The sequence below is a fragment of the Furipterus horrens genome, unplaced genomic scaffold, assembly GCF_987537825.1.
Source record: "Furipterus horrens unplaced genomic scaffold, mFurHor1.1.pri manual_scaffold_6, whole genome shotgun sequence".
Classification (NCBI taxonomy): domain Eukaryota; kingdom Metazoa; phylum Chordata; class Mammalia; order Chiroptera; family Furipteridae; genus Furipterus; species Furipterus horrens.
In genome coordinates this window covers 131,388,335-131,413,427 of record NW_028327176.1, presented here as the reverse complement: position 1 = coordinate 131,413,427, position 25,093 = coordinate 131,388,335, and the positions used below count along the sequence as shown (strand labels likewise).

General features: G+C 37.2%; 1 protein-coding gene across 1 annotated transcript in view; it reads right to left on the bottom strand.

Moving 5' to 3' along the window:
* The window catches only part of SLC35A1 (solute carrier family 35 member A1), a 29,019-nt gene extending 3,926 nt beyond the window's left edge, over positions 1-25,093 (bottom strand). Inside the window, exons 1-5 of the mRNA XM_090280539.1 lie at positions 24,825-25,093; positions 20,535-20,712; positions 7,663-7,822; positions 7,351-7,503; positions 1,712-1,778 (exon numbers count right to left, since the gene is read on the bottom strand). Coding sequence (XP_090136665.1) covers positions 1,712-1,778; positions 7,351-7,503; positions 7,663-7,822; positions 20,535-20,712; positions 24,825-24,840 — 574 coding nt within the window. The 5' untranslated portion in view covers positions 24,841-25,093. The remainder of the gene's footprint in view (positions 1-1,711; positions 1,779-7,350; positions 7,504-7,662; positions 7,823-20,534; positions 20,713-24,824) is intronic.

The following is a 25,093-nucleotide window of genomic DNA, read 5'->3' as shown; positions in this document are numbered from 1 at the left end:
TAGCAGTAAGATAGATCACAATAAAAGACTGGTCAGCAGGAAAACTATACTATCAGAGTCAATTATCTTACTCATACCCCTATAACATCTGCCTAGTAATGAATACTCCCAACTTTGCAAATTAACATATAATTACCACTTGGAATTTTTTTTCAAAGTAACATAACTAAAATAAAATGTAAATAGAACTTGCTGAGTGGAGCCATTTCGTTTAAAGCAAGGCTCCTCAAGCCAAGTTCATACACAATGTCAGAAGAACCAAGAACTCCCTAAGTAGATAAAACATTTTGTGCATGTGCATTTTTCTGGGGTTGGGAGGTCCACAGCTTTTTTCAATACTCCAAAAGAGCACATGACAACCCCCGCAAAATCACATACCACTGCTCTACTTAAAATGAATGCATGTTTGACAAAGACATTAAAGATTTTAATTATAAATACCATGTTAATTAGAGACTTAGAAGCTGCCACTGAAGTACTCACCCACTAAAAAACTCTAATGATAAACAAGATTGTTTTTAACGAATGTATGTTGGGAAGAGCCAGCTAATCGGAACAAACATAATGGCTATTCCCATTTCCACCTTTGAACTTCCTATCTGGGAAAACCACTTAACTACTGAGTGCTGAGTTATTCCAGCATAAGAGAGTATTAAACCTCCCAGCACTTCCTCAATTGTGTATGGAGAAGTTGAACTAAGTAGACTTGCTGGACACAAACCAATTAATTGTTCAAAATAATGCTAAAAAACAAATAGTATATTATTTGGGGTGGTGACTCAATTTTTTTTCTAATTTGCTAGTTACTAAGAATAAAAGTTCAGCATGGTGCTATCATTAAGTATATTCCCAAATTTGGATTTTCCTGTCTTATTGAACATCTTTTTTACAAGCAATATTTCACTTTCCTATCCAGCCTACTTTCCTAGTCAAAAACAAAAGCAAAGTCCTAACTCTTGAAATAACATGAATAAAAATAAATAACAAAGACAATAGCTATAACTAATATACTCTTTACTAAAAAACTTTGTTTCTTCTCTGTTGGAACTATTTCTAAAATACATTTCATTTCTTATGTTACACATTCATATACTGTCTCTTGACTGGAAGATTGCCTGTCCCTACAGGATCCCAGACTTCCTTGTTTATTTGATGTTGGTGATTTTGGTCCTTGTTCCTCTGTCTTTGTTACTTTTATGTACTAAGTTTTCTGAGATACTCTCCACCCCACCCCTTTTTTCTCTTTACTCTATACTTCCTAATCTGCTGAAGCAGAAGAAGGGGGGGGGGGGGAGACACAGATACTGCTGGTGACTGATAGCCTAAAGAAGCAGATCTAGCCTGAGGAAAGTGACAGTTCCAGGAAAATGGAAATGGAAAGAGGTACTGAAGCTTTCTGATGGCTAGTTTCCTCTATTTTCAAAGGTCTTTTCATTTACTTTGGGGTTCTTGGCAGGACTCAGGATGGTCAAGGACAACCAGTATATTCTTAGATAACTGTGAATATGAAAAAGGACTGAGGTCTGAACTGAATTAAACACTACCATGTGTGTACTGGAAAAATAGCTGACACAAAACTAAATAAGTAAAAAAGGTAACCTTTACTGGAAATAAAATTGTTAGTTATGATAAAACAAGATAAACTAGATCCCTAAAGTTGGATATTTTTTTAATTTGGACAACAGAATAAAATGACGCTTTAATGATTTACCTGCAAATCCTGAGCACAATACAGCAATAGCTATAGCTCCAAACCCTAACAATGGATTCTGTTCCACCTGCAATCGTAATGTTTTAAGTTATTTTCAGAGACTAATAAATAGAATTCATTCAAGAGACCAAATAAACGAATACAAAAATTTGTGTTACATTCCTACTGAAAGTATTTGCCAAATCAGAAATGGCTATTCTATAGAATAACACAAAACCAAACAAAAGGCTAACCAGAGATTACCCAAAGCACTTAAGTTAAAAATGTGGCCCTCAAATCATGGCCAGAGTAAATGCTTAAAATAACATGTGTGCCTACTTCTTAATAATCATGGGCACCCTAGCATAGACTTTTGCATAATCTGCCTGCCTCCTAATGTTAACTTCTACCACCAGCCCAATTCAATCCTTTATAGCACTAATCATAGAAACGTTAACAGTTTTCACTTGTTTTAAGATTTCTTACTTCACTGAATTTTTATCAAATACTAATAGCATACTTTTTGTGTACCAGATGTATTATGTTATATACTAAATGAATAAAGATAAAGATGATACACAGCTGTGGTTCCTAAATAGTTCATGGATAGGACAGATTCAGGTATATGTATTCATAATACTGTGCTAACAAGACACATATATATGGGCTCCAACCTATTGTTTCATCTTTATTTGATTTCCTTTTTCTTCACTAAAGTAATCCTCAGGAGCTTTCATCGTCTTTTCTCAGACATTAATACACTCTCTGTACTAACAATGAAACTAAGGAGTTGAGATGCATGACCAAAAAACATATGACAAGCACACACCTTGTTCAAAATAAATAAGCATGATATAAGGAGAGTATTACTTCATGTTAAGTACCTGAAAAAGAAAGCCTGGTCTAAAATATTAGCATGAAGATAAAAGGAGAATCAACAGCAATACCCAGGATCAATAGCAATACTATCATCTGTGAACCTGTTAGAAAATGAACATTGGCATGCCCCACCCCAGACCTACTTAATCAAACCATGGGGTTGTGGCCCAACAATCTGTTTAACCTTCCAGTTGATTCTGATGCACACTAAAGTCTGAGAACCATTGCTATAGACTAGAGCTGATAAACATGAATGTTTTCCTAACACATACTACAGGACTGACACAGATACGAGAAAACAGAATGGTGTGAGATTTCACCCATCTCACCAAGTGCTAGGAAGGTCAGGCTGCTAAAATAGTATGTGATAAAACTCTTGGCTTGCTTTTCTGCCAGTTCAATCGCTTCACAGTTAGGAAAAACAGTTATAGACAAGGCTACTATGGATTTAATTCTAACTAATAAGAAACTTCCAGGTGATGAAGTGGAAGTGGTGAAAACTTTGGAGAACACCCACCATGTCATTTTAGCATGAGTTATAGCCAAACAAAGCACAATTAAGAGACATAAGTGCCAGTCTTAAATAAAAATTCAAAAAATAAAATTTCAAGTTAGCATTTCATAGCTAATAGGAAGATGGTTTAAGAGGGATAAGAGGTCCTAAAGAATGAGATTCTGATGAAGTTAAAAAAAAAACCAATGTTACTAATTAAGAGCATCTTCAATGAATTCTGATTTTATAGGAACACACTAAAGAACTGCAGTGCACATAACCAAGAGGAATCTAACCAGGAATTTTAGTATTCAAACTAATTTAAAACTCAGAATTAGCACAGACTTACAAAAGTAATTTAAAATATTAAAAGGCTTTTAAAAGTATGTTCAGTTCAGGAAGAAAAGAGTATTACGCTATACTATTAGATGGCAAGAAAACAGGGTACCCAAATCTATTTTCCATATTTTCTGTGAATAATAATTTTAAATAATAAATAAGTAATAAACATTTAAAAGGACACTGAAGTCCAAGACATTTGGTTTGCTATTATGAAAATACCTAGCTAAATAAAACAAATTCAAAAGTATCTTGACCACAAACAGTAGCAAATCAAGATATTGATAATTATGTCTTCAAGGAATAAAGGAGAATGGAAGCATGCCAGAAAATCTAAATTGGGTAAATACTGTCCTCTTTTCCCAAAAGGCAAAGGGAAAGAAAGCTGCATAAATTATAGATGGCTGCTTGAGATTGGTAAGGGAGCCCAGGACAGTTTACCAAGAGCACAGGCTCTGAAGCCACACTGTCTGGATTCAAGCAATGTGACTGTGGACACATGACTAACCAACTTTGATTATTAATTTCCTCATCTGAAATGGAAGTAAAAACAGTACTATCTTCAGCCCTGGCCGGTGCTCAGTTGGTTAGTGTCGCCCAGATACGCCAAGGTTGCAGATTCGATCCCTGGTCAGAGCACATACAAGAATCAACCAATGAATGTATAAATAAAAAAATCAATGTTTCTCTCTCTCTAAAATCAATAAATATAAACTTAAAAAAAACAGTACAAGCTTCTCATGGTTGTAGGCATAACTGAATTCAATGTAAAGCACTTAGAATATTACTGGTATTTAGTGCTGTATAACTGATTACAGCCATTACTATTATTAATTATTACTAGAAAAATGGTAGAACAGATGACCTAAAGAACTTAAAATGTTTAATGGTCATCACTAGAAAACAATATGGCTTCCTTAAGAGTGAGACATACCAAATTTCCTTACTGAAAGGATTCCTGGTATAAGTGATGAGAGGAATTCCATAGACAATATTTAGCAAGAAATGACGGATTTGCATAGTATTTTTGTGTGTGAGAAAGAAATTTAGTCAGAATGACAGTACAATTCTATTTATGGCTGAGTGAATGTTCATACAGCAAAACCAAGCTAGACCAACAATCAAAACCATATGAATGAGCCACCTTAGAAACACCCTCTAGGCCCAGTTGACTGCAGCCCTACCCAACACCTTCACAGCTACCTTTAAGAGATCTCAAGCCAGATGTACCTAGCTCAGGCACCCTCATATTCCTGACCCATAAAACTGAGAAAGAACAAATGTTTCTTAAACAAGAAAAAATTGTCAAGCTAAAGAGAGGTCTAATGGTATAGTCACAGAACTCTGGTCCTGTGCTGTCTAAAATTTTCAGTGACAACCTAGAAGATATACTTGTCAAATCTGTAGAAAGCACAATACTCAAAGAAAAAGTTAATAATGGATAAGGACTGAAAGACCTCAAAGGCCAAAATAATGACCCAAAGCTAAGATAAGCTTGATAAACACAAACACATCCTGCATTTTGATTTAGAAGAAGACCACTGCCTAAGACACATTCGAGATAAATTGTATTTGTGTGAACAGCTACATGTGATTGTGTATAATCAGTTATAAAATGAAAAATAAAATCCTTCCCCCTAACCCCCCAAAAACAAATATCATCTTATGCTGATTTAACAAGTCTTTTGTATTTAGGACAAAGGAGAGAATTAGCAAGCTATCCCTCACACTGCTCAGGCAACATCTAGAGGTAATGTGGAATACATCTAGAAGAAAAATACAGGGAGGTGTTGGGGCTAGAGGCAGGGATCAGGAAGTCTCTGGAAACCATATAGAAAGAAACCACAAGGTTGTCTGAATGAGGAAAAAAGAACTTAGAAAGTAGGGATGTGACACTGTCCTCAAACATTCAGAGGATATATGGGAATTCATAGGAATTTGAGTTATTCTGACAAGAACAAACAACGAGAGGCAGTTACTGGAAGCTGAACTCTGTTTAAAGTATGAAAGAACTCTCTAGAGCAACGATTTTCAACCTTTTTCATCTCACGGCACACATAACCTACCAAAAGTCTGCGGCACACAGAAAAAATATATTTTTTGCCATTCTGACAAAAAAAATAGATCATCCTGATTCATTCACATTGGACAGCTATTGTGTTGGCTGTTGTCATTTTTTAATTTGACAACCTAAGGGAAAAAAGAGGTCAGTGTCCCTGACTAAATAGTCAGGTATTGCATGTTTTAAAAATTCTTGCGGCACACCAGTGTACCGGCCACAGCAGACCAGTTGAAAAATCACTATTCTAGAGGGATCCAAAAGTAGGAAAAGCTGCCCTGTACTCTGCTTTAGTTTACTAAATTTTTCACATATATTACCTATGTGAGGTGAACCTAACATCTTCTCTAATGGTGTGAGGTATTGGGTTGGCCAAAAAGTTTGTAGGTTTTTTTCTTTAAAATGAAAAACACATTTTTCATTTTCATCAATAACTTTATTGATTTGGATATTTTGAGTATGTCGGCTATCTCTCACATGATAGAACATTGATTGTTCTCAATGTTTCGATTTGATTGCTATCGACTTCAACTGGTATACCCAATTGAGTTTCGACAGTGTTCGATCAGTTACAGCACCTTCTCTATACACTGCACAAATCTTTTTTTTTTTTGCATTTCAGTTGCGTTTTTACCTTTCTTGAAATAATAAAGCATAGTATGTGTATTTTCTTCCATCTTCAATATTAAAATGGCTACATAAAAATTAACCAATTTTGATTTTTTTTAAATGCATGCTGATATGACAGCTGTCACAATACAATCTTAACAAAATTGTTTCTAATGAAGTTAAAGACAACTAAGCACTACTAGAGCTTTCTTTACAGAAAAAAACAAATGAACTTTTTGGCCAACCCAATATTACTTAAAGTTCACATTTAACTTTTAATTACATACTTGCCTTACTTTCTAATACATTAGTCCTCTGCAGGTCTGCAACTGAGTTAAATGTGCAGTGCATATTTGATCAGTTTTTTTGAAATGTCACCAGGAGTATGAGCATGTTTAAACATGAGAAGACAATAAATATTAATCTAAAACTCATTTTTCGGGGTGGGGGGTATCTTACCAGGCTAGAAAGTAACTACCTGTAATAAAAAGGAGCTGACTTCCTATTTTCACAAGCTCCCCTTACATCCCCAGCCACCTTATACTCCTAAGAGAACTTTCATTCACTAAAAGTTGTAGACAGTCTAGTTGTAGAAGGAAACTAATGACTTTCAGAAAGTCGTGCAATGGATTCCACTTCCTACTGCTCTTTAGGAAAATAACTGATTTTTAAAATCAGATATGTACCTTAACTTTTAACTCTTAGCAAACTAAAAGTTGTGAGTCAAGTATACTTTTTGTCCTATTTTCATTATCAATTATCAGTAAAAACACTACTCCCCTCTAATCCCTATCACTGACAGTGGGAGTAATTGCAAAAGGATTAAAAACTTTAAGAGGTAGGTGATGGTGAACATCAGATGGACAAAACCTTGCCCAGTGTTTCTGAGGAAATGTCTAAAAGAGGCCTAGAAGTTCTGCACATACACATGTTGTGTAGAAGTTGTCACAATTTTAGTCACAGGTTAGCTATTGACTGTAACTTTGGACAAGTTACTTCACCTCTCTGGACTTCAATTTCATCCATAAAATGAAGGGGATGGATAACATTAAGGTACCTTCCATCTCTAACATATTTCATGCATATTCCCCTCTAAAAAGAAAGGTAGCCAGTAAATTACATTATCTTTAATATTATATCCTAAGGGGATTTAAAAAGCCTATCTATAAGGCAAAGATCATTTTCAAAGAACTATAATTGTGCTACATTCATCAATGTGACCAAAGTGTTTAAGACATAGGAAGTTTCCTATTTAGTTATGGTAAGCATTTTGTTCCTTACCATGACTTTCGTAGCTTGGGCTGGTTTCCACTGCACAAGTGTAACTCCACCACACAGCATAAAAACTGAAACCCACTGTAATTTGCTGAGTGACCGGTTTAACATTAAAACAGTACATAAAGCAGTACAGGGAATCTTCAATTGGTAGGTCACCTAGAAACAAAATAATTAATGAACTTACTTACCATTAGTTAACTATTTCTGATACCATTAATAGAATTATGGAGAAAAACATTTGATGTGATAAAGGGTTAATAAAAATAATTTCACCATATAAAACCATTTTTTAAGATTCTGCTCTTTTCCGCTTACCTGGTACACTGCTGCATCCAGATTGCTAAGAGCTAGGAAAGCCATGTTGTTCTGAACAGCATACACTAATGAGGGCACACTTAACTTCATCAGTTCTCTGGGGCTCCCCAAGACATTTTCTCTGAGAGATGTCTTCAATCTACCCAGACTACCAGTTTCTCTTTAAAAACAAAAGGGGGGAATGAGAAGGAATTGAGGAGTAAAATTAAAAAGCATCCATTTGGTAAGTCTTCTTCACACATAGGATAGCTATTAAGTCCATTAATGTAAATTAGCAAACTTATTTTTTTTATAATTTTCAACTAATTTTAGATTTATTAAAAGAAATAGAGCAACAATTGCATTAAAAAACAATTATAAGTTCTCTCTGGGAAAATATGAAAACAATTAGGTTTACCATCATCAACCTCTGGTCAAAGTTCCAGTGGTTTTTGAGTATATTAAATAATGAGACAGGAAACCAGAGTGCTGATATTACCTATAAAAATTTAATTTAATCCATGACACTTTAACTGCCATTACATAAAGTTCACCATGATCTTTTTTTAAGTAGGTTACATATCCACTTTTAAAGTTTTCTTTTGTTTTTTTTTTTTTTTAATTACAATAAATTTAAATTGCAAACAAGAGGAAAAGGCTTTGGTAGCTGTGGAAGTTACTTGGGATAGGAATTGATGGATTCAGGTCAATATCATTTGCAAATTAGCTCAGTGCTTATGAAGTATAGTAGACAGTAAATCTTTAAGCAAATTCTCATAAAACTCAAGTACATATCTATAATTTTGCAGAAAATCAGAATAATTTACTAATACCAACAAAAATAAAACTGTAATGTGTATAAAATTCACTACTTGACTGCATATTGATTATGCATGCTCTTAACTATTCTTATTTTTCCTCAGGAGGAACTAGATAATCAGTCCGCTTATTTCATGAAAATAAAAGTAAAACAATGTTTTATAATAAGCATCAACACCAAAAAATGTACTCAATCCAAAGAGTCCTAACTGCAATTCACAATATCCTTAAGAAGACCATAATACTTTGTTGACGTGTTTCAACTCAAAGTTTATATAGTCACAATAAGCTTCTATTTTTGGTTAACATACTTTTTCCTACAAAAGTAATCACTAATGTTCTAAGAGGGAGCAAAAAGTCCATAATGTTAAACTGACTACCTATGCCTACCCAATCAATGTACAACATTCCAGCCCCCAAGAAAATGCTTAAGTGAGACAGGGAATTTGGCCTAGGCCACAGAAACAAAAGATACCCTTCTTAGTCACAGACCTTCCTCTGGTGCCAAATTCAACCCGCTGCACATCACAGTGGTAAATCTATATACTGAAAAGTAACACACGCAGCTCAGGAGGAGACAACGAACTCTACCCAAAAGAGGAAAGAATACCAAAAAGATCATTCTACTGAGAAAACCCATAGTAAGGTTTTCCAGATATCTGAAGATGAGCCCTTTAAACATTTGATATTCTTTTTAAATTACTTTTAATGCAAATCTAACATGTCCCATATACTTACTCAACATTTTAAACAGTATAAAAAATTGTTTTCTCTTAGTTGTAAAACTAAAGAAAAATTAAAGAGAAAAAAGATTAAAATAATCATAGGTCCAACCATATTAACAAGGTGATGTATTAGAAAACATAATTGAACATTTTCCTTAATGTCATAATTCTCACTAGTAAGCAATCATATGACAGCAGATAATAAATCTTACAGATTTTGTGACATATAGGACACACTGCTTTCACTGTTCCACACTTTTAATGCCCTTCTAAAATACTGACGAATATTGATATATCTTCTGTACTTCCGCAAGGAGCTACTGAGAAGGACTCATTTGTTCCCATCTCCACATTCTACCCTCTTCCATGTCCATTTTATCTTCCACATAAGGTTCCCCAAACTCTACTATAGTGGCTATTTGTCCTTTCTTTTCCAATGGGCAATGCTATTTTACGTTCACCCATTAGAGATGATATCTTCCATGGTATCAATTAATTTTTGGCTAATGAGAGAACAGCGGATCTCTTTATCACAGATACTCTGCCCTGTAAAAGGATCTAATTGCTATTTCTAATAACCAAACCTGCACCAATAACCAAGGTTGCTGTAGTCCCTTTTCTATCATTTTTCTCCTTATCTCTTCTCCCACACCTTTCAGCTTTCACGTAAAAAGAAAGGTCTGAGACATCACCAGCCAATCTGAGTGTTCCTTTCCTTCAGTGTGACAAATCAGTCAAGTACAGCATGTTGGATTAACCTTCAGGTCTTTGGCTCTTCTGACTATACCACCACATTTTTGTTCAGTGCTTAGGATCTACTGCTTCACTGCCAGGAGAGCTTTAGTATATTTTTCTGGTTCCTTTGCTAATGTGGATATTAGAGAAGCCAAGTTACACCAGAATGCTAACTACTGGAAAGCTTGTTTTACTGTAGCACCTTAGAATTACAGCAGTATTATATAATTATAAATAAATAAGGTATTTTAAAATAAGTTACAAAAATATCAGAGGATACTAAAAGAACTTGTAAAACAAAAGCTCAAAAATCACAGAAAAACATCAGAAAGTAGAATAAAGAAATCTGGGAGGTATAAGAAAGAAGAATATGTGGGAATCTTAGTACACAGAAAGCTTTAAAGAAGGATATAAATGATTTCAGTATTAATCAGATTAAATACTGCTTAACATATGTATTAATGATACAGCTCTGAAAGCTTATATTTAGCTATACTGACTACAGTTTTTTAAAAAGTAACAGCAATATCTTCCAGAAAAATCTAGTAATCATGAATACTTTTCTTTTACCACTAAGTAGGCAAAAATAAATGACCGGTTCTAAATATACTACAGCCTTGAATATACTATAAAATATCACGCATAAAAACCAAAGGCCAGGCTCTAGCTAGGCAGCTCCGTTGGTTAGAGCATTGTCCCAATACACCAAGGTTTGTGGGTTTGATTCTGGTCAGGGCACATACAAGAAGTAACCAACAAATGCATAAATAAACAGAACAACAAATCGATGTTCCTTTCTCTCTCTGAAATCAATTTAAAAAAATTTTAAAGCCCATTTTTTTCTTCTGTTTTCATGCCCTGATATATTCTTGGAAATCAAGAATGAAAATTAGCTGTATTTACCTGTGTGTTCCCTCACCCTATTTTTATGGGGAGACGGGAAAGAACATTTCCTTAACACTGTCACTCTGGCAGCTTGCCATTCTCAATAGCAACAGTCCTGAATGTCTGAAGGCAGCAAATTTAGTTGCTGCAATCTTAAAAGAGGATGTTTGGCACCTTACATAACACGTTTTGACAGTGATTAACAGTTGGTATTCTAAAGTGTAGTTACTTGCTTTCTAAAAAAAAAAAAAAAGAAGTTAGATATCTGCTCATTACGTTTTCAAAGCCTCGTGTTACAACAATCCAAAACACACATTATTCTGTTTTTTCTAAGGCAATTTTAACTTATAACATTATATATTATAGCAATGATATATTTTAAGCGTTTTCCTCATAATTTATTGCCCAGTTTTCTTGGAGACCTCACCAAGGTGTGCATTTCTCTGCTTTTTGTTCTTTCACCATAACCTGAAAGAGGTGTTTTTACTTTTTTCTGAAGAAATACACGTGAAGTCCATGATCTTAGTTGCCCCAAGATATATCAGGCACTCCTCACTGAAGCAAGTCTGTATCTCTAAGAAGCTAAAAATCCTAAATACATCAGGGAGAAATTTTTCAAGTCAATGCTGTTTATAATGTTTTAACTAGTTCTTTTTAAAATCTTTTAAATAAGTAGTACAAAGAAAATATTTGGGATTAAAATTAAGCTATCATCTTGCAGTGTTTTAGCAAGGGTCCTACAATCTGATAAGGTGAACACTGGGATAACTCATGCCTCAGGGATGCAATCTGGCTCCTTGGACCCTAGGGAAGGGGAAAGGAAAGAGAGCCAAAGAGACTGGGTCTCAGCCACCTGACCTAGATTGCCACTGTGAGTTCTGTCCAAATAGGACTTCCTAGGTATAGAAACTCCATACCACCTCAAGCCCTGACAGAGGCTGGCCTTTCATTTAAAACATGGGTCTGAAATCTTGCTTTTACATGCGGTTAGGTCAAATTCATTAGTCAAAGATTACATTAATTAGTCCCTTTCCAGACTCAAAGTTCTTACACTAGAGATGCATAACTAGACAACTAGACTTTAGGTCTCCAAAGGCTCACCACGATCCCTGGAGCTACAACTGCTTCTGCTTAAATTCTTGGGACCCAAAGATTCTAATTTGCCTAATTTGGGCACTTGACTGAAGTTATACTTACCCTCACCTGCTTAATTTAACTCTCAGAAAATTCTTGGACACTGATTCAGATCAGACTGACTGTTACTCCTTTTTTTTTTTTTTTGAAGAGAGGGAGAGAGGGAGAGAAACATCAATGTGTGATTGCCTCTCATGCATCCCCAGCTGGGGACCTGGCCCGCAACCCAGGCATGTGCCTTGACTGTGAATCAAACCAGTGACCCTTTGGTTCACAGGCTGGCACTCAATCCACTCAGCCACACCAGCCAGGGCTGACTGTTACTTCTTAAACAAACTGACTTCCATCTGTTTAACCATACAACTATTACTGCATGTCCTTTTCATATTGTTCTGTGGTTTTTGGTTACACTGTCCAGGAAGCAATAACCTTTAATATATATGGAGTCAAAGGACATTAAAATTGAACACCTTTACAAATCTCTTTTAACAATCTCTTCTAATCCTGAGATTAAATACATTTGTGGGATAAGGGGTCCCATGTTTATTTCTCCAGCCTAGACCTCTCTTCTGTGTTCTGGACCCATTAATTCAACATGCCCACTAGCATACCCCCTTTCCTCAAATCTGCTTTCCTTCCTGTCTCAAAAAACAAAAAACAAAGAAACATAAAAATCAGCTTGTCCCAGGCTTATCCCCTGAACCTGTCCCTAGGGCCCTTTTCTCTGACTTCCCAGTGAGCTAAGGCAGCCCAGCCTAGGCTCTCCTGTTACTTCTTCAATGCTAAGTCCTTCCTTGTTTTACTGCCCCCAGCTTTAATAAACAGATCCTCATAGTCACCTGGACTCCTGTTATGAGATCTTTCCCACATGAACTCAAGAACCCACATGCTACAGCTGACCCTAGGAAGACCCACTCAGGGCCAGGCCCCTGTTCAGTAACAGTTGGCTGTGAGTTCAATGCTAATGAATCAATATATATTAAATAAGGTATCTTTAAATATAAACACACATAAAACAAGGTTATATTGACCAGTTAACGAAATGTTGTGACCAGAGGCTCCCTGGAACCTAACCCTGTATTTCTCCTAGAAGCAATAGCTCAGTATTCACTAATTCAGTGTCCATGGTGACTTGAGGTAATATGACTACTGTGAATAATAAGAATCCACTGACAGATGTGAGGGGGGTTTGGGGGAATGGGTGAAGAGGTGAGGGGATTAATAAATACAAATAGGTAGTTACAGAATAGCCACAGGGATGTAAAGTACAGTATAGGAAATGGAATAGCCAAAGAACTTACATGCATGACCCATGGATATGGACAATGGTGTGGGGATTGCCTGAGGGAGTGGGGGGTGCTAGCTGGAGGGGACAAAGGGGGAAAAATTGGGACAAATGTAATAGCATAATCAATATAATTTAACCCCCCCAAAAAAGAATAATAATAATAATAAACTGTGTACCAAACCCACCACCCACATCCTATAGATTCCACTTTCAGAACATAAAATTAGCTTCTCTTCATCATTATCTCTGGCCTCTAATAAGCTTCCTAACTTCCATCTCTTACACCCTTCTGGTCCAATTCTCTCCAAGGGGTTAAAGTAAGTCTTAAAGTGAAATGGACTGCCATATTAGTTAGTCCCTGACTTAAACCAATTATTTCCAATGAGCTTGAGATGAAAATTCAAAATTCTTCATAGGCTCATAGGATTGCTCTTGATATCCTGCTGACCTCTCCTTCTTCACTACTCCCCTCTCACAACACTCCAGACACACTAATTTGTTGTTCTTTAAAACTCAGGGACTTCAGACTTCCAGCCAAGATGGAGGCATAGACAGATCTGTTGTGTCCCTCCATAATTAAGAAGGAATACAACTCCTTCAAAACTAGAAACAACCAGAAGTTCCAGAAAATCAAACTGTATGGAAGTCCAACAAACAAAAATATAAAGAAGAAATACTCATCTAGACAGGTCGGAGGCGCGGAGCCGGAGCGGAGAGGACGCAGTGTGGTGGTGGCAGCAGCGGTAGCAGTGGCAAGCCAGCGGAAAGCACAGTCACATGTTTTAAAAAGTCAGGAGGGACACCTGGGGAGCGCTCCCAGCTCCTCACCAGACCACGCAGCTCACGGTCCCAATACCGGGGACAATCAAGCCTCATTGCTTCTGACTGTGCAGACCAGTGGGGGCTGGGGTGGAGGCAGAAACTGCCAGTCTCTCAGCGAGTCCACTTGTTTAAAGGGCCATCACAGTCCTAGAATGTCCACAGATCCACCCACTCTGGGAATGACAGGCAGGGCAGCAGCTAGAGGGGCGCCAGTCCGGTGTGGAAGTGGGAGAGGTGCCTGGAAAAGGGGCGAGTGCTGGGCAGGCAGCATTGTTCCCTCTCAGACCCCTCCCCCACATACAGCGCCACAATGTGGTGAAACAGATGACTCTGTACTGACAAATCCTTAAGGCTCCGCCCCTTGCAACGTAACAGGAGCGACAGCTCTACCTGGGATGCGGAGGCAAACAAACAGGAGCCTGTCAGAATGAGGAGACAGAGAAGTATGGCCCAAAAGGGGGAACGAATCAAGGTTCCAGTGGGAGAACTAAGCGACAAGAAGATAGCCAACCTAACAGACGCAGAGTTTTCCAAACACTAGGGATAAAGATGCACACAGGCTTGACAGATATGCTTGAGTATGGCAAATGCATAAGGGAAGAAGTGAAGGCTATGCTAAGTCAAACGAAGGAAAATCCACGCAAAACAACTGGTGAAGGGAAGAAAACCAGGGTTCAAATCAATGATTTGGAACATAAGGAAGAAAAAACAGTCAACCAGTACAGAATGAGGAAACAAGAATTGAAAAAAATGAGGAGAGGCTTGGGAACCTCTGGGACAACTTTAAATGTGCCAATATCCAAATCATGGGGGTGCCAGAAGAAGAGCAAGAAATTGAAACTTATGTGAAAAAATAATGGAGGAAAACTTCCCAAATTTTGCGAAGGAAATACACATACAAGTCCAGGAAGCATGGAGAGTCGCAGGCAAGCTGGACCCAGAGGGGACCACACCAAGACACATCATGATTAAAATGCCACAGGAGAAAGATAAAGAAAATCCTAAAAGCAGCAAGAAAGAAGCGGAGTTGCCTACAAAGGGGTGCCTATAAGACTATCAGCGGATTTCTCAAAAGACACTTCGCAGGCAAGAAGGGAGTGGCAAGTAGTATTCAATGTGATGAAAAGCAAGGACCTATGACAAAGATTACTCTGTCCAGCAAAGCTATCATTTAGAATGGAAGGACAGATGAAGTGCTTCCCAGACAAGGTAAAGCTAAAAAGAGTTCATCATCACCAAGCCATTATTATATGAAATGTCAAAGGGACTTACTTAAGAAAAAGAAGATCAAAACTATGAACACTAAAATGACAACAAACTCACGACTATCAATAACTGGATCTAACAAATAAAAACAAAATCCAACTAAGCAAACCAGAACAGGAACAGAATCATAGGTATAGGGATCATTTGGAGGGTTTTCAGCTGGGATGGGGAAGGGGGAGAAACAGGGAAATGGTGCAGGGACTAAGAAGCATAATCTGTTGGTACAAAATAGACAGGGGGAAGTTAAGAATAATATAGGAAAGGGTGAAGCCAAAGAACTGATATGCATGACCCATGGACATAAACTAAGTGGGGTGGAATTGGTAGAGGGAAGGTGGGTACTGAACAGAGGGAAGCAAAGGGGAAAAAAACTGGAAGTACTGTAACAACATAATCAATAAAATATACTTTAAAAAAAAACCTAAGCAACTTCAAACACACTGTTGTCTCTGTCTTCTCTGCTCTTTTCTTGCCTGTCTTGTACTCAATCTTCAGGTCTACGTTTAAATGTGACATCCTCAGAGAGAAAGCCCTCTAGTCCAAAGAGAGGCCCTCTATTACAGTTATTTACAGCATCCTCTAGTTACCCTCAACACCACAAATTTATTATTTATTGAACATTTGCTTAAATACCTGCTTCTACACTAAATTAAATCAGAGAAGGAAAACTCTGACCCCAAAAAACCTCCGCTGCCTTGCGGCATACCTCTTCAGGGGAAAGGCTAAGGGAGTAAACCCCGACAGAAAATCCGGAGCCGGAGTCCCTAAGGCGGTTTGACATTGTAGTCAACACCGGCAACTCCTGCGGCGCACCTGAAGCCAAGCTGTATTGACTTTGTCTTTCCCTTGGACCCTTCAGCTGCGAAGAGAGGGGGGGTCTGCTGCATGGGCAACAGCAGACCCTCCATATCACCCTGCCCAGGCTCTGTAGCTTCAGTTTCACTTGAGAGGACACTCCAGCGTCATCGCAAGATGTCGACTCAACACGGGAGGAGACAGATACCGGTTATCAGCAGCAGCAACAACAGCCATCTGCCTTCACCTGTAACATGTGTGGCAGGGATTGTCACTCCCGAATCGGACTGCACAGTCATTCTCGGCGGTGCAGATAGACTCTCAGGAAGCTACGCCATCGTCTCTCGAGACGGACGGCTGCCGACGACGACACTAAATTATAAGTCCCATGAGGGTAGAACTATGCCTTTTTAATTTTCAACCATATTGAATATTTCTTACATATGGAATAGTGTTGAGCACCTAACTGGGGCTTTATAAATGAATGATTAAATGAATGAAACTGACTATCCCATCATATCATTTTAACAATATATTGAAACAGACATAGCATGACTATACACTTAAAATGCTTGGAGGGAATGAAACGTGTTATTTGGGTGTGGCAGTGATGTATGTTTCTCTGTAAGTGAACCTTAATTATAAGCAACACATTATGAATTTCAATATATTTCCTGAGTTTCTGCCCCCATCTCCACATGGTATAAAATGACATGTACTTACTTTAACAATTAGCTAAGACTAAACATATTATTGAGTAAAGAGCATTACTATAGAGACCATACTAAATAAGTAGACAAACAGGTTGGTCTAAAATGAGGTTAAGCTTTGCACAGTTCAGATAAAACTCAAGTTCTGCAATATTTGTATCAACTCTATAGTTTTATACTTTATCATAGGGTAAAGGGTAGGAAGAAGGAAGAAGCATTTACTTCCTTTAATAGTTTTTTCCATTTAAATAGTAGTTTCAGTTTATTTTCCCTTTTCCTGTCATTCTCTAAAAATTTGAAATCAAATTTAGTAATATACTTTCTAATCTTCACATTAACTTTATTTTCCTGGGAAGATGGAGTAAACACATTTTTAACCATCAAAAAAATGTTTTTCTTCTCTGAAGAGGTTTTTCAAGTTCTAAACCTTGCTACTGCTAATAAATTCTTTCACATTCTCTCACAATATCCTGAAATTGTCATCCTTTCTCTCATATAAAAGTATTGCTTCTACTATGAAACAAAGAATTATTTAACATCATGTGGTGAAGAATTTTCAAACAAATATAAATTCAAAAATATGAAATCAATTTTGGTTAACTTTGTGTATAACAAATCAACTCAAAAAATTTTTCAATTAACGAATATATTTTTGATATTTATAACTTTCTCCATCACAGCAAATAAAGCACTGATATCCAACATGTGTTTCTTGACAAACTATAATATCCTACTTGCCTTTGATCCACTTACTTTTTTAACTACCAATTTTAATATTGTACAAAGAAATGACTGCATGGAGAATATCTGGAAAATGTTTAACTTAGGTGCAAACTTCACACAACAAAACAGAAAAGACACACAGAAAGTTCTAGGCTCTTTAATTTGCTGCAACTCATTGTTCAATTCATTCTCAGTGGCCCAATCACAGTCTGGCCATGTATTTTATTCATCTTTTCCCTATTCCAAACTGCTTCAGGTGAATTATTATAAGCCAACTCTCCTCTCAAAATCTAGGATCAACTTTCAGCTTTTTCATTCAGTATCTTTCCCAAACTGGCGGCCGTGCTTTAGTTTCATTAAATCAATTGTCTCGTCACATATTGCTGAAGAAGCAGAAGAAGCAATCACAATGCTCTTCCATTTCATTTTGTAGTTACCAATCTGTGACCTCATAGGCTGAAATAATTCTCCTATATCATTACTTTTATCATTCCAAGAGATTAACATTTTCACAGATACCCTCTTAAAAGTAAACTCTTTGTTCCAAGAAATAAAATATTTTTTATTATGAATAGCAGGTATTTCATTTCTACCAATGTATTTTTAATAAATACATGATAATCTGCCAACATATTTCTCCTTAAAAATCATATTCATTTTAAAATCCAGTAATTTCAAATGCATTTCACTTTTTTCATGTTTTATAAATTTTTTCAGTCCTTTTTCCAGTTACAAACACCTTGCATTTTAAATGTTTTAAATAATTCTTCTTCACAACCAAATTCTTATTAGCCATATAATGTGAAATGCTGACCACCAAAACTCTGTAATCATACTTCTTTCATTTTGCCTGATTGTCCCTGTTCTTTGTGTACTTTCAGGAAAATGTTTACAAGAGCCTCTACATTATGCTGGTGACAGAAACAGCTACTAATTATTGATGATACTGATGTAGTACACTATCGGTTTTCTAAACTTGCTATCTCGACACCATTATTTGACTTGGCTGAGAAATTTTAGAAATTTTTGTACTTGAATTTTAATATAATTTCAGAAAAGTTTCCACAAAACCACCTATAACTGACCAGACCGATAACACTGAATAGCTTAAGAATAAGAAATACTATACACCAAGCAATACCAAGCTGGAAAAACACCAAAACAGAACAAAAAAATCTACGCAGGTGGGTTGGCAGAAGACTAGTCCAACTCTGAGTTACACTAAAGGTCTCATTGCTCTTTTTGCACACTGGTTTTTAAAATAATTCTTAACAGTTACAAAACAATGGAACCATGATTTGCTCTTATAGTTTAAAATAGCTGATTTCATGCTTGACAGTCGGATTTTAATCTCAAGTCACACATTTTTCTCCCTATGGAAGTTAGGAAATAAAAAGAAGAAATGTGTCCCCCATCCCTCTTCGTCCAACAACCCTATATTTGTCCTAAAAGAAATTAGACATTAAGATTTTATTAATTTATTAACTCTTAGGTTGTTATGTGGAAACAGTTCTGACATTTTAAACATAGAGATCTTTACCTTTGGAACACTTCCTTTTAAAGGTACAATAAGGTCTTTCATTTAGCTGACGTTATCCAAAACATAGAATCCTTTAATGAAAGCCAAATATCATCAAAAATGAATCTTGCTAAGTAAGGAACTGAAAGGTCTGAGATTTTACCTTACTTGCAACCTAACAAGTCAGGCTGCCACAGTATTTCTGCCTATATGATAAATTTTAAACTCAAATGTATTAAAGCTTTCCCCCTTTTGGCCTCGTTATTTTTCTGTTCTTTTCTCCCTCCCCAAGCCACGTTTGCAGTATGTTTCCCACATAATTATTTGCAACCATGTGTGTGTTTACTGATTTTCTGTCTTATCCACTACATCTAAGTTCCAAGCAAGCAGGAACTATATCTATTTCATTCATAACTGTACATTCAGCACCTATTATAAAACCGTCACAGAGAAATCACTTAATAAATATTTGTTAAATAAAATTTCAATATAATTTGTTTCTACCTAAACATCAACACATGCTACTCCTCATTGGTTCCCTACTCTCACCAACCCACATCTTGAAACCTAGATAGTCTCACGTGCCCACATGACCCAGATGGGTCCATGGATCATAAATCTCAGGAATTTCCTACAGATTCTATTTAATTCTCACAACCCTATATTTTTCTTCTCTGATTAAAAAATGAAGAAACTAAAGCTTAGAAGGTAAGAAATGTGTGTATATCATAATCCCAGTGAGGCTACAATAAATATTAGGTCTGCCTCACTTCAAAGCCCCTATTCTTAACCCTCTTTTACACTGTATCCTTACCTAAAATGATTCTCATGTGATGTTACTGATTTAAAGCCCAGTGCTGCCACATATTAATAGTGCAATATTGAGGACTTCAGATGTTATACAGGTAAAATAGGAGGTAACTGTAGTACGTACCTAAAAATATAGATTAAATGAGATGGTTAATGAAAAGCACATAACACAGTGCCCAGCACTTAACATAGGAAACACTCTAGAGATATGAACTATTATTATCATTATATTCCTCTAAAACATAGGTCAGCAAATTTTTTCTTAAAGGGTCAAATAGCAAATAGTTTAGGCTTTGTGAGTTATAGTCTCTGTTGTAACAAAAAATAGGCAGCAATTTCAATTTGACTCACAGGTCAGTTTGCCAACCCTGCTTTAGAGCAGCCTTCTTCAACTTCTTGGTTGGATAATTCTTTGTTGTGGAAGGCTGTCCCGTGTGTTATAGGATGTTTAGAAGCATCCTTGGTCTCTACCTACTAGATGCCAGGAGCATCCCCCAAGTTGGGACAACCAAAAATATCTCCTGGGGATCAAAATCACCCCAAGTTGAGAAACACTGCTCTAGAGCAATCAAACGCATAAAAATGTAGTTTGATTTTTTTTAATAATGAAAATACCTTAAGTGGAAAAATAATTTAACACACTAAAAAGGAATTATACTCACTTAGCTAAAATTCCCACACTTAGCAGTAACTTTATAACTTCTGTGATACACACGGCTGTGGTGGAAAAGTAGAGTTCTTTGTCTGATGTCCTTGTATATCTTAAAGCTATGGTGTAAGTTGCAGCCACCAGGGTCATCACTGCCAAGCAGTATAACTTGAATAATAAACTGACATTTTCTGGAAAATATGGCAACAAAGATATTATTTAGTAGACAATATCAATGTACAAAGAAGTTAACCAACATTATACCTCAAATGCTTTCCAATTTCAAGTACAAAATAACTTTTTAAACCCATATTTAAAAATTTATTTCAAAACAATACTTTCCAATTACATGAATATAAAAAACATACATACATAAAACAGCTGACTTTGAATATCAAGTACTTAGGCACTGATTTTGTTCCTTGGGAATGCCTCAACTGCAAGACTGACTTTAGTTTGAGATGCTATAAATTATGTATTTTTATGTATCTTTATAACTCAAACTTGTGAAAGCGAAGCATGGAAAGATGAAAACAAGTTACAGCAATGTATATTCTAAATTTAAACACAGCAGAAAGAAAACAAAAGTAATACCTGAGTGATAAAAGTGGAACGTAATATAAAACTATATCATAATAAAAAGATAAATCATTTACCCTCTCATGGCATTATAGAGAAAAATACTTCACAACTCATAAGAGTATTAAGAACAAAGCCCTATAAAACCTGAAATGCAGGATACGCACAACTTATAAACACTCAATTTAAGAACTGCTTGCAAGTATACATGAGCAGCAGCCATCACTCAGGCACCTGGGCAGGCACCAGGCACTGGAGTACCAGGTCTTCCTCTCACTTCCTTACTCCCAGCCCTGCTCTGATACTGCCATCACCCAAGGCTCAAACTATTTCTACTTTCTTTACAAACCTCCCACCTCTCACCCTTAACCTTTCAAATCTTCAGGCTAAGACTACACAAGGATCAGCAAAATTTTTCTGTAAAACGCAAACAGTAAATAGTTTAAGCTTTTCCACCTACAAAGCAAAATCAAGAATATCATATAAGTACTTAAGTAACAAGAGAAAACAATTTTTTGACAAATTCAAAATATAATAATTGAGTACAATGCTTTATAATATAGGTCTGCTATATTATAATGGAATTATTTTGAGGGGTAACATTTTGCTCCATCAGTCTTCAAAGTAGTGCTCTATCAAATCAATTGCAAATACTCATCTGTAAAAACCATTCTTAGCTTATGGGGGTGACAAAGCCAAACGACAGGCTGGATCTGGCCAGTGGGCCATAGTTTGACAACAGTTTAAGAATCAGAGGGGCATAGGGTGACTGGGCTGCTACTGTAACTACAATGTACACTAGGCGTGCTTGTGTTCACTGCTTTCAGAGCCTCACCACAACTCAAAGATGACTTTCATAAGGAAATAAAACAGGAGTTTCAAACAAATTACCTTTAGATTATGTAAGGCAAGAACTTATGAAGTTACAGGTTCTTCAATATAAATATTTCCCTGGGGATAATTAAAGAATTTTTTGTTAATTGTAGAGAATGTTTAAGTTATAGCAAGTATTAACTATTGTAAAAAGTAATGTGATAGAACAGAAGACACAGAGCTTGAATCTGCCTAAACATTCTTTCCAAAAGATCTGAGGAGCTAAAAAGAAATTTTTATGTGAAAGGAAGTGAAGATCACTACAATACTTCCTTTGTTCTAAAACTTTCCCACACAAGTTTGAAGTATATAACTTCAAAAATAAACAGCAATAACCTTTAATTACTCAGTAAAGGAGAAAGCACTTCCCATATCCTAGATCAGGGGTGAGCAAACTATATTTCATCTTTCATTTTTATACAGCCTGAAAGTTCAGAACAGTTCCATTTTTAAATGGGGGAAAAACTTTTTTAAAGACTTTTTAGTAAGTTTATTGATTTTAGAGAGGGAAGGAGGGAGAAAGAGAGAAATATCAAACAGTTGCCTCTTATACATGCCTCGACCTGGGATAAAAATCACAACCTAGGTATGTCTCCTGACCAACCTTCTGGTGTATGGGATGACATTCCAATCAACTGACGCACACAAGCCAGAGCAGAAAACAACAAAAAACTTTTAAGATAACCTTTTGCGATACATAAAATTCAAATGTCAGTATCCATAAACAAAGCATTACTGGAACACAACCATGCTCACTTGTTTCCAAATTGTTTATGGCTACCTTTTAGCCCTGAAATGGCAGTTGACTGGTCATGACATCCAGTCCTTTACAGAAAAAAAATTGCCAACCCATGTCCTACATTGTCAACACTTTCATATATAAGAGAGGTCAGGCCTGCCAAACTGAAAACTATCCCACTAAACTAAATCTGTATAGCCTACAGGTATATATTCTGACCTAGTTATCACTGTCATCAACTTTGAAAGTAAACCTATTTGCACAGCGATTATATAGGAATAGATATTATATTCTTGAAAATAACTACTGATCTGAATGGAAGAGCAAACAAATAAGTTTAGGCATTTGTAAAACATGTAGGGCTTTGGTGTGGAATCCATGTAAAAAACAAACTTAAAAAATACTTAATGCTGCATTGTTTTCTCTAATTTCAGTTTAACATTGGATCAAAATAGTTCTTCTTCAAGCCAGTCACAAATTCTTCTGTTTGAAATTTCAATTATTAGCGATTTCCATTTTTTTCAGGTAAATCAAAAGTTCATCTCATGCACTCACTGTAAATTTTGTTAAGTTTTCACGTTGTGCCCAAGGCCGGTAACTATAAACCTAGGCCCCAACTCAACAACTGCTTTGTTGAGTTGGCACATTAGCACATCTGCATTGTTTTTCTCTGTTTCTCATCAAGTTCCCATTAGCTCGCACACAGTATTTGTTTCTGTATAGAAAATGTTCCCAAAATAAATTTAGGGTCTGAAGTTATTTTTGTTGTTGTTGTTATATTTTACTATACTTTAGATGGGACATTATTTGTAATACCTGAGAACTTGGAAATTCAGGAAGTTTCAGATAAATCCTTTGTAAATATCAGATAGCTATGGCAACTGCAATTTTGTTATGATTATACATTTCTGTAGGTTTATAACACGACAAAGGCACAACAAATAAGTATTGGCAATAGCCTAAATTGATAAATCGCTACAACTATTTCTCAGATAAGTTTTGCTCATCCTTAGTCTTGCCTTCCCATTTTTTTTCCCCTTTACTTCCTGTGTTGCTACAAAAAAGGCTCTTAAGGTTGGACTTATTCGAAAAAGAGAGAATGCATAAGAAAAGCAAATGAAACTAAGACAATACCAAGGGGCAGGGCTTAAATGATAAATGCGGACACCCCAACCAGGAAACTAATTTGACATCATACATAAGATACTCTTTAAATATTTGTTCAACATTTATTCAGAGGTGAAGGAACCGCTCTATGGGGGAAGGGGGAAGAAAGAACTGGGTGTCACCCAACCTCTCCTAGCGACTGCTCTACCCTCAAGAAATTCAGCTCGGGTCCTAACTTCCCCTACTCAGGAAAACAAAAGGGCTGCGGAGTTAAGGAGGCTCACCCTCAGTTCATGGCAATTAGTCATCAAATAGTATTACTCTAACTTGCCATTCCTGCAGAGGGGTGGAGGTGGATCTCACCTTCCACCCAAAATATCAGTGTTCGTTCTAACCACACACAACACTGTCCTTGGGAGGAGGAATTCTGTTAAAGATTGCTTCTGCATCCCGTTACGGTTTCAGTGCCGCTGCTTAGGCTCTGCGTCCGTAGCATTCCCTTAAGCCTCCGAGCATCTTAGGGGCAGAAGAGGCATCTAAGACCCAGACACAGGCGGCGACCGGTCCTGCCTCCTGCTCGGTGATACCGGTCCAGCCAGAACCTGTGCCCCGACCCCTCTCCCGGTCCGCTGCAGTCCGGGCCTCTCTGAATCTGGTTCCCACCCACGACCATCTCTTCGACGCCGACGCTGTCTGAAGTCCCTGAACTGTCCCGCGCAGTCCTTGGCCGGGACGGCAGCCTTAGTGGGAAGCTGGCTGCCCCGACAAGCGGGGGCGCAGACTGGGTCGGGAGTGGCTCAGTACATACTCCTGCCGCCAGGTGCCTCAGCCTAGCCCCAGAGCCCCCACAGGCGCGGAGAGGGCTGAGCCACCGACAGGTGCCGACTGGAGCCGACGCTCTTCTGCCACCGCTCCCCACCCCCCAACCCTGCGGGCTTCCCAGTCCGGAGGCACCCCATCTCCACTCCCCCTCAACCCCTCCATCCCTCCACTCCTCCACCTCACCTCTTACAGGTGCCATCTTCCCTTGATAGCCCCTCGCAAAACTGACTCGCACCCCCACGGTGTCCGCTGTTTAGAACACCGGGGACCGCCTCTTATGGTCATAGAGACGAAAACCGCTGGGCCTAGAGCGTTTTGCCCGCCCACCGTCCGCTGGCTTCCGGGCCAGCCAGACACAAAGATTAGGCTCAGAAACATGAACTAATCCCAAAAATGAACGCCATGAATGGAGGAGAGGACTTTACGGCCGAGTCCTTGCAGACAAGTGCGTA